Raw genomic sequence first — 18,604 nt, 5'->3', positions numbered from 1 at the left:
ATTTCAAAGAACTGAAATAAAAAATATGCTCTCTGACCATAATAGAATTAAATCTGAAATCAATACCCAAAAAGATAATAATAAAATCTCCAATCATTTAGAAATTAAACACACTTCTAAATAATCCATGGGTCAAAGAAAATGTCTCCAAGGAAATTAGAAAATATTTTTAATTTAACAAAAATGAAAATGCGATATATCAGACTTTGTGGGCTGCAGAAAGAGCAGTACTGAGAGGAAAATGTATAGCATTAAATGTTATTTTAGAACAGAAGAAATGTCTCAAATCCATAATCTGAGATTCCAATTTAAGAAACCAGAAAAAGAGCAAAATAAATCAGAATAAAGCAGAAGGAAGGAATAACAAAGATAAAAGGATAAATCAATGAAATTGACAACCAAAAAAATGAAATCAAAAGCTAGTTCTTTGAAAGACCAATGCAACTGATAAACCTCTAGCAAGACTGACAAAGAAAAAAGACACAAATAACCAATAGCAGGTAAAAAAGGGGCTATCACTACAAACCTCTCAGGCATTATTAAAAGGATAATAAGGAAATACTATTAATAACTCTACACACATAAATTTGACAACTTAGATGAAAAGGATCAATTCCTTGGAAGCCGCAAACTAACAGATCTCACCAAAATTAAGTAAGGCACCCAAGTGGCCTTATAATTATTAAGGAATGTTAAAAACCTTCTGAAAAAGAAATCTCTGGGTCCAAATGTTTTCACTGATGAATTTTGCCAAATATTTAAAGAATAATAATAATTATACATTATCTTTTCCAGATAGTAGAAGAAGGAATACTTTCCAATTCATTTTATAAGGCCAGAATTACCCTGATGTCAACCACAGACAAAAGATAGTAGATGCAAAAATCCTCAACAAAATATTAGAAAATGGAATTCAGCAACATATAAAAGTAATAATATGTCATGACCAAGGGAGGTTTATCTCAGGAATGGAAGAATTGATCATATTAACAGTCTAAAGAAGGAAAACCACATAATCACATTAATAAATGCAGAAAAATAAATGAGAAGGGAACTTCCTCAATTTGAGAAAGGCCATCCACAAAAATACATATAACTAATATCATATTTAATAATAAAAGACTGCATGCTTTTCTCTTGAGATTGGGAACAAGACAAGGCTGTCTACTCTTACTATTTCCATTCAACATAATAGTGGCAATTTTAGCCAGTGTAATAATGCAAGAAAAATAAAAATATACAAACTGGAAAGAAATAAATAAAATTGTCTCTATTTACAGAAAACATGATTATATACCCAAAGAATCTCAGAGAAGCTACAGAAATACTCTTAGAACCAATTAGTGAGGTTAGCAAACTCATCAGATACAAAGTCAACCTATAAACGCCAATCACACTTCTACAAACAAGCAATGATCAACCGGAAACAAATCCAAAAAATAATAATAAGGTTGGGTGTGGTGGCTCACGCCTGTAATCCCAGCACTTTGGGAGGCTGAGGTGTGTGGATCGCTTGAGTATAGGAGTGCGAGGTCGCAGTGAGCTATGATCGTGCCACTTCACTCTAGCCTGGCCCATAGAGCAAGACCCTGTCTCAAATAATAATAATAATAATAATAATATTTACAATAGCTCCCAAAAGTGAAATACTTGGATATAAATCTAACAAAACATGTACAAGATCTGTATGCTGAAACCTACAAAACACTGATGACAAAAATTGAAGAAGACCTAAATAACGGGAGAGACATGCCCTGTTCACGGATAAGACTCAGAATAGTAAAGATGTCAATTATCTCCAAATAGTTTTACAGATTTAAAGCAATTTCAGGCCTGGCGTGGTGGCTCATTCCTGTAATCCCAGAGCTTTGGGAAGTCGAGGCAGGAGGATCACCAGGAGTTTGAGACCAGCCTGGGCAGCATTACAAGACTTCGTCTCTGAAAAGCAAAAAATCCAAAAAACCAACCAACCAAACAAACGAAAAAATGACCATAGTGGCACGCACCTGCAGTCTCAGCCCAGCTACTCGGGAGACTGACATGGGAGGGTTGCTTCAGCCTGGGAGGTAGAGGCAGCAATGAGCCATGATCGCGCCCCTGCGCTCCAACCTGGGTGACAGAGTAGATCCTGTCTAAAAAAAAAAAAAAAAAAAAAAAAAAGCAATTCCAGTTAAAAAATTGTAGCTGGATTTCTTTTGTAGATATCGTCAAGCTGATTGAAAATTCATATGGAAGGTCAAAGGAATTAAAATAGCCAAAACAATTTTGAAAAAGAGCAAAGTTACAGAAAGCACACTACCTAATTTTAAGACTAATTTACAGTGACAGAAAGCAGATCAGTGGTTTCCTGGGAGTGGGGGACAGGCAGGCAGAGGGGCTGAAGAAAAGGATTATGATGGGACAAGAAAAGTTTTGGGGTAGTGGATAGATTCATTATCTTGTTTGTGGTGTTGGTTTCATGAATGTATATATGTGACAAATTTGTCAAATTGTACACTTTAAATATGTACAGGCCAATTATAACTCAATAAAGCTATTTTTATTCTTTCCAAAGCGACATATTACTTTTACATCCAGTAGGTGGCAGCTGGAACCATGGATTTTGACAGCATGTTTGCGTCTTACCCTCCAGCCATATTTTAGTTTGTAAAATAACATATAGGAGGTGAAATATCTGTGTAGGTTAGTTAGCATTGTGGTATATTTTATAAGATTATGATGAAAATAAAAAGGAACATAATAGGTCATTACCAGGTTACTATTTATTGTTCCTTGAAGCTTTAATATAGTTAAGTATGAAATGCAAAATCAAGAAGAGATATGTACCCACCCACCCTGGCAATTTACAAAGAATCAAGAGGCTGATTGACAGTTAAACGATTCTTCGCCCTTCTATAGTACCTTTTACAGAAAGCCTTATAAGTGTGTTATCAAAACCATCTGTCACCCCTTGTTAAAAATGCTCTGCCTTTTAAAAGTTGTAAATTAAAACTTAACGCTGTTAATAATATCATTGCCTCATTTTTCTTTCTAACTAGATTGAAATTTCCGGCCCAGAATTCTCTAGTTGTCTTCAGAGCTCCCTCTGGCAGGAAAGAAGACCTGTCCTCATCCTGCATAGGAGTAGGGAGCAATTCCTTTGACCCCCAGACCAGTTATCTGTTGAAAAAGCAAAGAAGGAATCTCAGGTGAAAGGTAATTCACAAGTGTTCTTCAAAAGCATTTTTATGATTTGTAGTAATATACTTAGCCACCTATTATCTTTGTTTTATTTCCTATCATAAAAAGGAATTACCTGACTGGATATTTATGGTCCAACCCAATTATTCATATAGTTTATAATTCAACTAGCAATCATTTACGACTAACTTAGATTTAAAACTGGATTACTCCTATCATCTGCTGCCTGCTAAGAAAGGGGTTTCTACATTATGTATTTCTTTTCAGCTCAAAAGCTCTACGATTTTTATCAGTGTTTATTCTGCTGCCAAAAGATGTTTAAAATCTGAAAAATCCTTAAGACATCAAAACAATCAACTGATCTTCTAGGCATGTTGTAAATACTGGTTTTCCAAGTTCATTCTACTGATCTGAAGAATTTCAATAAACAGGAAGTAAAAAACTTAAAGTAATATACAAAGTAGGCTAAACACATCATCTTGGACTTCAGATAACTTACTCTCTAGAAAATTGAAATAAAATGTTTTTCAGTCTAGTATGATGAGCTTAACATGCTAAATAGGATTATGCTTTAGAAGTATGCAAAAGTACCAATCACTCAGTTACTTACAGGGGATCCCCCCACCCACCCCCAAAATAAAAGAAATAGCCATATCACCTTGAAAATTCCACCAGCTTCAGGTTGCCTCAAAAGACCCTCGGGGTCCATCCCATCCCGGGCACAGGTCACATACATTTCAGAGTAATTCTTCCCTCCAAAGCAGCATGAAGTTGTTTTATCAACAGGCAACTTCACAGTATGAAGTCTTTTCCCTAGACCACCAAATATTTTATTTGAAGTTTAGTTGTAGCAATTTCCAACCTGTGTATTGTTTCTAGGGAAGATCTAAGAAGACTGTGGAGGTCAGGATTCATCTGTGCATTTAATATTTAATCTACTTTCCCTGACAATTTATTTTGAGCAAAAAGACGCACCTCTACAGGAAAAGAAATTCTGACTGTAACTTTTGGGCTATATCTCTGCCTAGCCACGACAAGGATTTTTCATTTTGCTGCGGGCCTACCTGTCACAGGATCTAAACGAATCACTCTTCCTCCATTGTAACAGGCCACCCAGAGCTTCCCCTCAGCATCAATACACATTCCATCTGGGATTTGTTCTTCCTTTTCTAGCTTGTAAACACTTCTGCGGTTGGCTGTGGTTAAAAGGCAAAAACAAAAACAGAACCACAACAAAACAACAGGCCACTAAATACTGAGAATCAAACAGAGAGCTCTCAAGCTGGTTATAAATACTGATCACTTCAGCTTATCCAGTGACTGGCATGTGAACAAAGGATTTTTACCACATGATTGGGATGGCTTCATTGTCTTTTGTTTGGGTACAGGCATATCTGTTTAAGCATTCAGAGGGAGAGAGAAAAAAGAAAGCAGAATTCTTACTAAAATACCAATAATACTTCTTTTTGAAGCTGACCTGAACTGGGGCCCTGCATATGTATGTCAAGTACATGTCAGCTTGTGGTTAGACCTTTGCTGTTTCAGTTACAAAACTCTTGAGATCTGCAAGGCAACTTAATGGTACCACGTGAACAGTTCATGCACAAAAACTAGCAAGATATATGAGTTCTTTTTCTGCCTGACTGAGTGCTCCAAATTCAAGACTAAATGTTAGAAGAGCCTGTTTCTCGCAGGAGGGGCACTCAGAAACAAACTAGGTGCCCTTAAAGGGGGGCAACCGTGGTATACAAAAAACAAATATCAAAATCGAGAACTTTATACTACAAAGTCCAGGTCACCACAGTCATCAGATTGAGGGATAATGGAAAAATGTTAAAACCATGTACAATGACAATGCGTAAAAACAGTCATAAAAAAGAGCACTACATCTTTCTTTTTTCTTTCTTTCTTTTCTTCTTTTCTTTCTTTTTTTTCTTTTTGACGGAGTCTTGCTCTGTCGCCAGGCAGGAGTACAGTGGCGCGATCTCGGCTCACTGCAACCCCTGCCTCCCGGGTTCAAGCGATTCTCCTGCTTCAGCCTCCCGAGCACTACATATTTCAAAGCAAAACATCTGCACCAGAATAGTTTGCCTCTGATTAAATCTGCATGCAGAGTTCTGGGGATATTTTTTCCAAGTCATTTTTATTATTAGTGTTGCTCTTTTGTTTCATAAAAGGTTTGGCACCTTTCATGAAACAGTTTCAAGGACTCCCTTCTAGATTCTAAATAATTCCTTCCCTCCCAGTTTCCAACTATGGCTCCTTTCAAGCGTATTGATGGAGTTGGACAACGTGCAATTACTTTTTTTTTTGCTTTTCCATTTTGAAAGGTTGGTAATTAGCTTCTGAGTACTTGCCTATGGTTAACTAAAGTACAAACAAGAAATAGCAATCAAAAACCTCAAGTTTTCTGCTCTTTTGCGCCAATATTCCATTAAGTATTATCTGCCTTTAGGCACCTCCTGGTAGAATAGGATCTGTTTTGCAGTGAACCTCTTTCTGGTGATGATGGCAAGGAAAAGGATTGAGAATCTATCCATATTTGTATTAATTATTTTTTATTAGCTTCCCCAGATCTCTCCATATTATGCCAAACTCTTGTCGTATTTAAATATGTTGAGGACCATGATTTGACTGGCAGACAGTCAAGTCTGTGCTATCGTTACTATATTGGAGTAGTAGCATCAGAAAGCTCTCCATTTAAGTAAAGACTTCTTCACAAGAGGCAAGGGAGAGGCGCCTTACTAGTCACAAACATATGAAAACAATAGTGGCAGCACTGAGACAAATAATGAAAAATACATACAGATCTGTCCTGTCTGCAGGTCATAGTCAAAGGCATCCACGGAGTAGGACAGGCTGTCAATGTAATAGAAGATTTTGTGGTCTAGCGACCAATCCAAACCATTGGAGATGTCCACCTGGTCAAAGTACTTTTTCACGTGGTGGTCAGGAAAGAGGGAGTACAGGGCCCCCTGATGCCGCTCAAGAACTGCCGGAGCTGTTTCTTCAGCCATGGTGCCTACAAAAACCAAAGAGCACTGAGCTCTGCCCCATAGCATCTCACCCCATGCACGACACCATCCTTTCTCACCAGGGATCCTTCCAGTGATTAAATCAAAGTAAATCACTATACAATTCCAATCTGGGCCATATATATATATATGTATACATATATATATAATGACAATTACCTTGCATATAATGCAAATTAAAACTGTGCCTAGAGGTTCTGGTTCAAGATAAGAAGGAGTAAACATGCACGAACCTCATTTTCTCCCACTGAGCACAGCTATAAAACCTGGATAAAATACATGGCACAGCCATCTTAGAACTCTGAAAACCCAATATTAGCAGGTAGCTCAGGGAAGAACAGCAGACTTGGAAGTACCATGTAACTGATGGTGAGCTCTTCATTTTCTTCTCTGGTATCTGCCAGCCTGAACTCAACGCATCCTGAAATCTGGAAATGTGCACTGTGATGCAGACAGAGATCCAAGAGGAACCCCCTAGATCTGGCTCGAGGAGCAGAAAAAGAAACTCCTGAAGCTCAGAGAGAGTGGAGAAAATCCCTAGGTTATTTTCCACTCCTTTTTCTCCATTCTCTCACGCACCAGTCCCCAGACAATTCTGCAGCAGGGGTAGCAACAGCAGAGAGAATGGTCAGCAGCAGGAAACTGTAGGAATGCAAACTCCAAGGGAAGGAGACATTCGTCTCCATTGGGTGAAGCTGCAGCCCCAAAAGGGTGACAGCGAATACTGTTGCTTTTATATTCTCTTTCTCTGTCCTTCTTGCTGCTTGGCCCCAGAGGCAGCACAGTCATAGAAATGGGTGGTTTCTGGCTGGAGGAATGAAAAGGAGAGCTCCAGGAAACTGGAAATGACTGAGAGATAGTGAAAGGGCAGTTAGTTGCTCAGGAACGCAACCCCGTTAAGCTGTTTACGATCTCCTAGGCTCACCTCCAACTTGGACTTTTACATGCATGAATTGGATTCGAATTAGCCTACTGAAGACATTGAGAGTGGAGTTGATAGAACTCCTTCTGGGTCCCAGACTGACCACTGAGTGGCACACGTGTGGGACAGATCCTAATAACATCTAATAAAAAACAGGTTGGAACTTGTGGCCTGAACCTACACATATACATTGCCTGCTAAGACAACTGAGACAACTATAACAACATTCTTCAAAGGATTTCTTCTTCTTCTTCTTCTTTTTTTTTTTTGAGATAGGGTCTCACTATGTCATCCAGGCTGGAGTGTTGTGGCACAATCATGGCTCACTGCAGCCTCGACCTCCCAGGCTCAGGCGATTCTCCTACCTCAGCCTCCTGAGTAGTTCAGGCTACAGGCACATACCACCACGCCAGGCTAGGTTTTTGTTGTTGTTGTTGTTGTTTTGTATTTTGAGTAGAGATGGGGTTTTGCCATGTTGCCCAGGCTGGTCTCAAACTCCTAGACTTGCTCTGGTTGCCCAGGCTGGAGTGCAGTAATGCAGTCTCGACTCATGCAGCCTCGACCTCCCCCAGGCTCAGGTGATTCTCCTACCTCAGCCTCCCGAGTAGCTCAAGCAGCTCAAGCAATCCACCTGCCTTGGCATCCAAAGTGCTGGGGTCACAGGCATGAGCTGCCATGCCAAGCCTCCTCCTTCTCCTTCTCCATCTCCTTCTTCTTCTTCTTCTTATTTTTTTTTTTTGGCAGAGTCTTGCTCTGTTGCCCAGGCTGGAGTGCAGTGGCGTGATTACAGCTCACTGCAGCCTCGACCTCCCGGACTCAAGCATTCCTCCCACCTCTGCCTCTGAGCAGCTGGGACTATGGGAGTAAGCCACCATGCCTGGCTCATTTGTTTTATATTTTTTGTAGACACGGGGTTTCACTGTGTTGCCCAGGCTGGTCTCAAACTCCCGAGCTCAAGTGATCTACTTGCCTCGGCCTCCCAAAGTGCTGAGATTATAGGCTTGAGCCACCGCACCCGGCCAAAGGATTTCAACAAGACTCAGGTCTCATAATATTCAAAATGTCTAGAACACAACCCCAGATTACTTGGCAACACAAAGAAACATGGAAATCTCAACTCACATAGGAAAAGAGAATCAACAGATGCCGAAAATGAGATGGCACAGATGCCAAAGAGACAATGTAGATGGGAAGCCTGAATAGCAAGCAAGACACAGTTGATCCTCCCTCCCTGGGGAGAAGGATGTTCCCTTGGCAGTTTCCTGCTCCAGGGCAGTTGGGTTTGTTTCATGACTCTCCCTGCACATTTATCTGCCTCACAGAAAAAGAGGCCTGGAACATGCATGTGAATCTCCTGCTGCTTGGAAAGCCTCTTCCTTGGTGGATAGAATAATCTAGAGCCCTGGCTTCATTATCTAGTAACAAGCATAGACAGATCAGATCTTGGGTGTGGTGATATATTCAGGGTGCGATCACCTTGAGAATCCATCTAGACTATAAGATAACCCCACCTTTTTCTGGGCCTGGGGCACCTCTGAGCATCTGCCAAGAGCTATGACCTCTCTTGAGAAAGAGTCTCAAGTGCTTCTGGCAGATGCATAGCACTAGTATATACCTAACAGGTATATATTATATTATATTAATATATTATATTAATTTAATATTAATTAATATAATAATTATGTTAATATATTATAATATGATTATATTATATATACTTATATAATTATAATACTATATTATAATATATAATTTAAAATTATATATTATAATACGTAAAGTAAAACTATATATTATTATAAGTATAATATTATAGTATTGGTATTAGTACTATAGAATACTATAGTAATACCTAATAGTTACACCTACAATGACACCTACAATTTTAAGAGGTCTCCTGATGGCCCAGAGACTCCATGCTAAGAATGCAGGCCTTGGAGGCCATCTTTATTTTTGTCTCACAGAGTGCCTCTGAACTGTAAACTTTTTAAAAAAAATATGGAGCTCTTCATGCATTTGCGTGTCATCCTTGTGCAGGGGCCATGCTATTCTTCTCTGTATCGTTCCAATTTTGGTAGATGTGCTGCTGAAGCGAGCACAGAACTGTCAACTTCTACTCAAAAGAAGGAGAGAAATTCAATTTCACCAGGAGGTGAAATATCCAATCATATATCTTTATCCTGCAGAAATTACTGCAGAAGGGCTTCCAACAGATTCTCATCTTTAATCCTTCAACCTCTCCCAGACCATATCTGTAGTTGTATAAAGCCCAGGAAGATGGGAAGCAGTCTACAGTCAGCTGCTCTGACCTCTCCTGCCTTCCATGTTGGATGTGCACAGGGCCAGGACAGCAGGGCCAACAATGTGAGGCGGCAGTGTGGGAAGGTGGGAATAGTAGAGATGGAGAATCAACTTTGGCTAACTCAGAAGGTTATTATGATGAGGAATATATGTGAAATGCAGTATCTAATTTAAAACTGTAGATAAAATTCTTTTAAACCTCCATATAAGTCATTCTGCAACTATCATAGTAAACTTTGGTTCAAGAAAGAATGAATGTAAAACTTAAGGAAGAAATTTTGATGAGGACCAGGATATTTGTGTGGACTTAGAGTATCTCCCCATGTTGTAGCCAGCCTCCAAGATAGCCCCTAATGATTTCCACCTTTCAGCATTCTCACCCTTGGATAGTTCCCTCTGTCATTGTCTGTGTGACCAAAAGCATATGGCAGAAGTGATGGTATGTCACTTCCGATTGGTTAAAGACTGTAGCTTGCATCTTGGATCTTGGGTGCATGCGTTCTCTCTCTCTCTCTCTCTCTCTCTCTCCTGTTATCACTGGTTCTAGGGGCAGCCATGTCCTGAGCAGCCCTGTGGAGAGACCCACCAGCTAAGGAACTGAAGCCTCCTGCCAACCCCTATGTGAATGAGCTTGAAAGTGGATCTTTCAGACCTCTTCAGAGAATCCAGCCTTTTCAGAGGCTGCAGCCCCTGCGGAAAGCTTGACTACAGTCTTACGAGATAGCCTGAACTGGATCCATCCAGCTAAGCTGCACCCAGATTCTTGACCTTCAGAAACCATCTGAGATAATAAATATTTCTTATTTTAAGCCTCTAAATTTCAGGGTAATTTGTTACCCAGCAATAGATAACTAACAACCCCCACAAATTGTTTATAAATTGCAATTAAAAATAGTTACACAGTACAGAAATCTGACAGGGCCTTAACCTGGTGATCAAAATCACTAACGAGGGGACACACGGACATCGTGTACCTCCAGATGGGTTACCCTGAGAACAGAACATTATCTATGCGGTATTCCAGTCAGGAATGTATAACATCAACTTAATCACAAGCAAAAACTAGACAAATACTAAATAAGGAATGCCCTATTTAAAAAGGGGGGAGTTGGGTAGGGCTGGCTGTATTCTTCAAAAATGGCAATGTTATAAAAAACAAACAAACAAAAAGCTATGAAAATGTTCCAGTTTTAAAAAAGATCAAAGAGATATGGAAAGGAAATGCAATCCATGAGCCTAGACTGCATCCTGTGCTGGAGGGAAAAATGCGAGAAAGAACACTTTTTGCACAATTGACAAAACTGGGATTTAGATAGTATATCAGATAAAATGACTGTGTCAATGCTAAACTTCTTTAAGTTGATCACTCTAACTGTGGTCATGTAAGAATATGTCGTCTTTCTTGGGAAATTCACACTGCAGCATTTTAGGGGTAAAGGCACATAGGATATACATACAACCTACTCTCACATGATTCTGGAGATAGGCCGGGCGCAGTGGCTCACACCTGTAATCCCAGCACTTGGGAAGAAGAGGTGTGAGGATCACTTGAGCTCAGGAGTTTGAGACCAGCCTGGGCAACATAGTGAGATCTCATCTCTATTTTTTTTTTAAATAAAGGACTCTGGAGATAAATATATTTAGATATATACAGACAGCAAAGATAAAGCAAATGGAACAAAATGTTAGCAATAGGTGAATCTGGGTAAAAGGTATACAAGTGTTGTTTGTACTATTCTTTTTTTTTTTTTTTTTTTTTTGAGATAGAGTCTTGCTCTATTGCCCAGGCTGGAGTGCAGTGGTGCAACCTCAGCTCACTGCAAGCTCCACCTCCCAGGTTCACGCCATTCTCCTGCCTCAGCCTCCCGAGTAGCTGGGACTACAAGCGCCCGCCACCAAGCCCGGCTAATTTTTTGTATTTTTAGTAGAGACGGGGTTTCACCGTGTTAGCCAGGATGGTCTCAATCTCCTGACCTCGTGATCTGCCCGCCTCGACCTTCCCAAAGTGCTGGGATTACAGGCGTGAGCCACCACGCCTGGCCTGTACTATTCTTATTTTTTTCTGTAAATTTGAAAATATTTCTGATTTAAACATCAACAACAAAACCCCTGTATTTAAAACTCATTTAAACCACCAAAATACCATACAGATTTTAGTCTCTGCTAGAGATGGAAATGCAAATGAAGATTTTATCATAAGATTTTTTTTTTTGTGCTACAACTTACTCAGGCAATAATAAAGAAGAACCCAAGATTCATTATAAATAACACTTTTGAGGTAGTGAGAACTAACTAACTAACTTACTTACTTTCTTTTTTCGAGACCGGGTCTCACTCTGTCACCCAGGTTAGAGTGCAGTGGCATGATCTTGGCTCACTGCAGCCTCCACCTCCTGGGCTCAGATGATCCTTCCAACTCAGCCTCCTGAGTAGCTGGGACCACAGATGCATGCCACCACACCCAGCTAATTTTTTGTATTTTTGGTAGAGACGGGGTTTCAGCATGTTGCCCAGGCTCGAACTCCTGGGCTCATGCGACCTACTCGCCTTGGCTCCCAAAGTGCTGGATTACAGGCGGGAGCCACCACCTTGGTCAGTAGTGACAACTTTGTATGTCAAAGTATTTCCTCCAAGGCTCAGTAATAAGTAGGTGTTAAGAGAAATCTTACCAGCAAAGTACCTCCCGGCAGGATCCACCTTCCCATCATTGAAGCGATTGTTTTTCTTGTCGTTATCCACTGTGGCCAAGACAACTGCTGATTGTTCTTTCCAGTTCAAAGCACAGAACTTTGTTCCAATGGTGGCAACATAGTCTCCCGACTGGCGAAGAGCCACAGAGCTGACTGGGGCATCTGTAGAGGTAAAGCAACAGTTAAAAAACAGTACCAGTTTAGTGGCTGAGGCCACTGAGGTCACTGTGCTACCTGGCATCTCTTAGAGTGGGAGCCCAGCTCTCGTGACAATGGGAGCGCTCTTGTCCTTCTGTTGAGTAGGGAAGGCTATGTAACCTAGTACATTTGTTGAGTATGAATTCTGTGTGCTGATCTGGGCAGCAATAGATAGAAATGTGAATAAAACCCAACTCCTCTGGAAGCTCCCTGTCTAGTGGGAAAAGCAGAGAAGTGAAAGCACAGTGGCCGTGATATGGGGCTGGTGCCACATCCAGTTCAGAGGAGGAGTTTCTAATCTAGGGGCACCGGGACAGTCATCACAGAGCAAGTGATGCCCCATTTTGCCAGAAAATGCTCCAGAAAATTCAGAGACACAAACCGAGTTTAGTTACAGCAACTAGGTTTTGTGACATCTCTCTCCCTCTCCAATCCAGGATTTGCATTTTTTTTTTTTTTTTTGAGACAGAGTTTTGCTCTTGTTGCCCAGGCTGGAGTGCAATGGTGCAATCTCAACTCACTGCAACCTCTGCCTCCTGGGTTCAAGCAATTCTCCTGCCTCAGCCTCCTGAGTAGCTGGGATTACAGGCATGCACCACGCCTGGCTAATTTTTATTTGTATTTTTAGTAGAGATGGGGTTTCACAATGCTGGCTAGGCTGATTTCAAACTCCTGACCTCAGGTGATCCACCTGCCTTGGCCTCACAAAGTGTTGGGATATTAGGCGTGAGCCACCACACCCGGCCCAGGATTTGTCTTTTCTAAGGGGCCCGATTTTATATGTATTTAATTGCAAATTGTTTCTCAGATCCTTTTTTGGAAGTAAGCATGGTAAAAAATAATAAACAGAAATGTAGATGCAGAGATAGTACAATCACATCTCTTCATTATATTACTATATTTTATGTTTTTAAATTTTAGGTTTTCTCCATTTAATATTTTTCCATGTATAAGAAAACTTTTTTTTTTTTTTTGAGATGGAGTCTTGCTCTGTTGCCCAGGCTGGAGTGCAGTGTTGTGATCTTGACTCACTGCAACCTCCGCCTCCCAGGTTCAAAGGATTCTCCTGCCTCAGCCTCCCTAGTAGCTGGGACTACAGGCTGTGCTACCACGCCTGGCTAATTTTTGTATTTTTAGTAGAGACAGGGTTTCACCATGATGGTCAGGCTGGTCTTGAACTCCTGGCCTCAAGTGATCCACCCACCTCAGCCTCCCAAAAGTGTTGAGATTACAGGCATGAGCTACTGCACCCGGCCAAGAAAGCTTTTTTTTTTTTTTAAATTTGGTTTATTTTTTTTAAGTGGAGAGATTGATTGCTGTGGTGAATGGTCACAGGAAATAAATTTATCAGACTAGATTTTGAAAACATTTCCTAAGCACCCCTTCAGTGTAAGATAATGGGAGCTTCAGAAGCCACCCTTAGCTCAAAGCCCTGCTCACACTTTGATTGGAGCCATCAAGGGTCCCAGGGAATGTGTAGGACATACTCTCATCGGGGATCCCAACTTGCAGCCTGAGACTTCTCTTGGTAGCTCTCTAAGCTACTGCTGACACCACAGCTTTTTCCATGGGTTGGGGGCGGGTGGGGGAGGGGGTGGGCTTTTCAGATCACAGGTTGGCATGTGTGTCTGCTGCAAAAGAGACTAGAAAAGGCAAGGGGACCCCATCCCCATTCTACCCTCAGAGGTCACAGTCACTTTACCACAGTCATACTTCTGGGTGAATTAAAAAATTGTTCCCTTTCATTTAAAAATAAAGAAATTTAAGGCTGGGCGTGGTGGCTCACACCTGTAATCTCAGCACTTTGGGAGGCCAAGACAGGAGGATTGCTTGAGCCCAGGAGTTCAAGAGCAGCCTGGGCAATATAGGGAGACCCTGTTTCTACAAAAAATAAAAAATAAAAAAAAATTAGCTAGGTGTGGTGGCACATGCCTGTGGTTCCAGCTACTCAGGAGGCTAAGGTGGGAGGATCGCTTGAGCCTGGGAGATTGAGGCTGTAGCAAGCCATGTTTGCATTATTGCACTCCAGCCTAGGTGGCAGAGCCAGACCTTGTCTCAAAAAAAAAAAAAAAAAAAAAAAAAAAGTTGAGGTCCCAGTTCTGGGTTGAGAAAGAATGTCCCAAGATTATAGGAATTCCTGATATTTTTTCCCATGGGCTCAGTGAAAACAAGAAACTTCTTTCTCTATCAGTAATTACATCAAGCCCATTCCCTTGGGCCATAGAAAGTGATAAATCCCTTCTTTAGAATTCACAGGGCCATAAACGCATCACACTCAAATGCACATGAAATTCCGTCATGAATTCTATTTTGTGCGGTAAACAAAGATGGTCCTGGTTGATGCTTTATACATCCAAAAGCTAGTTTTCACTTTCAAAGAAGGGAGGCACCTGTTTTTGTTTTGTTTGAAAATTAATGTCTTGGCCTGACCCAAGGCAGATAACTGGGTCTTTAACTTTCCATGGTTATCTGAAGGTATTAAGGAAAGACAGGAACTAGAGTGCCCCAGCATCCAAACAAAACTGGGAATGGGCTGGGTGTGGTGGCTCATGCCTGTAATCCCAACAATTTGGGAGGTCGAAGTGGGTGGATCTCTTGAGCCCGGGAGTTTGAGACCAGCCTGGGCAACATGGTGAAACACCATCTCTACAAAAAATACAAACTAGCTGGACGTAGTGGCATGCACCTGTAGTCACAGCTACTAGGGAGGCTGAGGCAGGAGGATCCCTTGAGCCCCAGGAGATCAAGGCTGCAGTGAGCCGTGATGACACCATGGCACTCCAGCCAGGACAACATGGTGAGACCCTGTCTCAGCAAAAACAAAACAAAAAATAAACAAAAACACACCAAAAAAACCCCCCAAAAAACAAAAACTAGGTATGTTGCCCCTCATTCAAAGAGGAAGAGGAAAGTATTGACCATCCATAATTAAACCCTGGGTCAAAGTGGGAGGATATGGAGTGGGGACAGACAGCATGACAAGTGTATTCAGTGTGCTTTAACAAGAAGAGTGCCGTGGTGACCGCCCCTCCCCTGGGAAAAGGCTGATCTGAGTCCAGCCTTCATCCTTACCCACGGTCACTCGCTGTACTTGCTTGGTGAGTGAATCCCACCGGCAAACCTTTTTTGCAGGAATGTCTACAAAGAGCAGAGAGTTGGACGCTTCCTCCCATACTGGAGACTCACCACACTGGCAGTTCTCCGGCAAAACACACTCAATCTTAATGGAAGACATGGTCATGGGGGAGATCTATTGAAGGTAACAGAGGTGAGTGAAAGGTCATCGCACAGAACAAATACAGTAAAACACCTGGCTAAGAACTGGCAAGGCTGGATACACTTCCCCCAGATCAGAGCAGGATATGCAATGTGACAGGGAGAGACGCGTAGGCAAAAGAAAAGAGCTGATAACAGGCACCATGAAACATCTTCAACCAACTTACCAGTGACGTGTTTCTCGAATGATCTTTCAAAAAGAAAACAAAAAAAGTGACACTCTGACCTCCACTCCTTGGTGTTTGTGATCCTCAGAGAACTGGCTGTTGAAATAGTGCAAGGCTGTCCTTTATGTCAATACCCTGGGCCCCAGGGCGGGTCAGGGAGCCGGCAGTTTGCTCACTGGTGGCCCCTCTGGGTGTCTGCAGGGCAACTTCTACTCCCCCACCTTCTGTTGATGCTGTTGAGCCCCTCTATGAGGGTGCAAAGGCCAGGGCCCTCCACACCTGCATTTTTCTGAGCTGCTTTACTGATTTATTTATTTTTCTTCTCTGTGTGGTTGATTTTTATGAACTGCATTTTTAGAACTATGTTCACCCCAATGAGAACTCGCTGAATTCGAACTAACACACATTTTTCAACGCAGACCATGGAAGGAGTGGAGAAAAGGACAGCATCGAACCACCCTGGCAGGAACTGACAGCCCCTCAGTGATTTCTTGCTTCCCAGGAAGACACCGTGCCAGTTTGGCAAAGAGTGTTGGACTCCACAGGAGAGGAACATTCTATGCTGGGACTTTAGGCCAGAGACCATGACCAGTGAACTGGGAGAAGACAGAGAAAAATTATCTGAAAAGGAGAAAAAATCAGATAAGAATCCCATGTGGGAGAGGAAAGACAGGGAACTTTCAAGAGCAATCTTTTCTTTCTGTACCTCTGCCCTGAGTGGGCAGTTTCCAGGAATGATCCACACTGCCTGCATCTGTCAGGCACAGGGGCTCAGGCCTGTAATCCCAGCTCTTTAGGAGGCTGAGGCGGGAAGATTGCTTGGGCCCAGGAGTCTGGGACTGGTGGGCAACATAGTGAGACCCTGACTCTACAAAACAACAAAAAATTAACGGGTGTAGTGGCACATGCCTGTGGTCCTAGCTACTCGGGAGGCTGAGGTGGGAGGATCATTTGAGTTCGGGAGATGGAGGCTGCAGTGAGCCGTGATCACGCCACTGCACTCTAGCCTGGGCAACAGAGCGAGAACCTGTCTCTAAATAAATAAATAAAAATGGCCTGCATCTTCATCCTTCTCCCAGGGTAGCTATCTGCTTTGAAGTAAGTGGTCCTACACATGGTGGGCAAATGAATAGAGGGGGAAAAAAGAAAAATAATGTTTGATCTAATATTTCCTTCAATAAACTACATTTTAAAAAAGAAACACAGGCCAGGCATGGTGGCTCACGCCTGTAATCTCAGCACTTTGGGAGGCCGAGCTGGGTGGATCATGAGGTCAGGAGTTCAAGACCAGCCTGACCAACATGGTGAAACCCCATCTTTACTAAAAATACAAAAAAATTAGCCAGGCATGGTGGTGGGTGCCTGTAATCCCAGCTACTCACGAGGCTGAGGCAGGAGAATCATTTGAACCCGGGAGGCAGAGGTTGCAGTGAGCCAAGATTGCGCCACTGCATTCTAGCCTGAGAGACAGAGTAAGACTCCATCTCAAAAACAAAAAAAACCAAAAAAACCAAAAAAAACCCCAAAAAAACCCCAAAACCAAACCAAACCAAACCAAAACAAAACAAAAAAACCACAGCCCAAACTGGTCCCAAATACAAACTGCCTGCGTCTGCAGCAGCGTTTGAAATGTTTTTTGGCTATTAAAAATGGGCTCAGGCTGGTGCCGGTGGATCGTGCCTGTAATTCCAGCACTTTGGGAGGCTGAGGTGGGAGGAACATTGAGGTCAGGAGTTTGAGACCAGCCTGGGCAACATGGTGAAAGTCCGTCTCTACAAAAAATACAAAAAATTAGCCGGGCTTAGTGGTTCGAGCCTGTGGTCCTAGCTACTAGGAAGGCTGAGGCCGGAGAATCGCTTGAACCTGGGAGGAGGAGGTTGCAGTGAGCCGAGATTGGGCCATGGCACTCCAGCCTGGGCGACAGACTGAGACCTAGTCTCCGAAAGAAAAAAAAAAAAAAAAAAAAAGCGGGGGTGGGGGGCAGTGTTCAGACTCCAAAGGCCTTCATCCTATCAGTCTTAGATAAGGCTCAAGATCAGAGGCACGACTTTTGCAATAGCGACTTTTAACCCCATGCTCCCTAGTAGAAGCCGGTGAGGAGGGGACGGGGATGCCAAATGTTCCATTTAGGCCCGGCCCGTGGCCACAAAGGGGTGGCTGGGCAGCAGGGAGCGGGGACGGGGCTTCAGGTGCCCGTGCTGCACCCGGGGTACCTGTGCGGGTGACAGCCTCCACAACAATCTGGTAGAGCCGCTGAGACCTCGGGCGACGGCGACGGCGACAGCGACAGAGAGGCCCTGGGAATCTGAAGGTTGAGCCTGCCTCCTCCCTGGCGCAGGCTTTGCAGAGGGCGCACCAGCCAGCCCGGCTGAACGGGCCCGGGGCCCCGGGTGGGCACAGAGCAGTCAATCTCCTGGCGAGGTCTCCTTCTGGCAGTCAGCTGTCAGTCGCCTTCTGGGAGATCGGGACGAGCGGGTCTGGCTCTGTTGTCGCCGGGGCCTTTCCTTTCCAGGGAGGGGGCGGGGAGGCCGGCCTGGCTCGGGCACTCGCCAGGCTGGAGATTTCTCAGGCGGCTCGAAGGTCAGGCAGCGGGCCGAGGGGAGGGGAAACGCCTCCCGGGACCCGGCGGCTTGGCAGGTGGATGGCAGGGCCTGGGACCCCGCCCCGTCCCCGTCCCCGTCCCCCGCGGCTGGAAGAATCCTGCAAAGCCGCCCCTGGCAGGAGCGGGGATGGTGGGTACAGGCGCCCAGTGAACCTGAGCTTTGGAGTTTGGACGAATAGCTAGTTTACCTCTTACTTCAACCAAGAAAAGTTGTTAAATGCCGAACAGAGAGA

General features: G+C 43.0%; 1 protein-coding gene and 1 non-coding gene across 2 annotated transcripts; both read right to left on the bottom strand.

Moving 5' to 3' along the window:
- Positions 1–2,743: 2,743 nt before the first annotated feature.
- On the bottom strand, positions 2,744–18,468 carry RGN (regucalcin). Its single transcript, XM_054471008.2, has 7 exons — positions 17,983–18,468; positions 15,399–15,576; positions 12,108–12,290; positions 5,987–6,202; positions 4,245–4,376; positions 3,839–3,993; positions 2,744–3,159 (listed from the first exon to the last, which is right to left on the bottom strand). Exons 2-7 carry the CDS (start codon positions 15,565–15,567, stop codon positions 3,109–3,111), a joined length of 906 nt encoding a protein of 301 aa, XP_054326983.1. The 5' UTR covers positions 15,568–15,576; positions 17,983–18,468; the 3' UTR covers positions 2,744–3,108.
- Positions 9,130–9,236, bottom strand: LOC129025474 (U6 spliceosomal RNA). The gene has a single exon (XR_008497230.1). It is a non-coding gene; the product is annotated as a U6 spliceosomal RNA (small nuclear RNA).
- Positions 18,469–18,604: the final 136 nt, after the last annotated feature.

Source organism: Pongo pygmaeus, chromosome X, assembly GCF_028885625.2.
Source record: "Pongo pygmaeus isolate AG05252 chromosome X, NHGRI_mPonPyg2-v2.0_pri, whole genome shotgun sequence".
Taxonomy (NCBI): domain Eukaryota; kingdom Metazoa; phylum Chordata; class Mammalia; order Primates; family Hominidae; genus Pongo; species Pongo pygmaeus.
This window is presented reverse-complemented; position numbering and strand designations above follow the sequence as displayed.

Coding starts and splice junctions, on each gene's coding strand:
- RGN (XM_054471008.2), bottom strand. CDS start 15,567: ATGACCATGTCTTCCATTAAGATTGAGTGTGTTTTGCCGGAGAACTGC. Junction 12,291..15,398: donor AGTACAGCGAGTGACCGTGG/GTAAGGATGAAG, acceptor TTACCTCTACAG/ATGCCCCAGTCAGCTCTGTG. Junction 3,994..4,244: donor TCGTTTAGATCCTGTGACAG/GTAGGCCCGCAG, acceptor TTGGTGGTCTAG/GGAAAAGACTTCATACTGTG.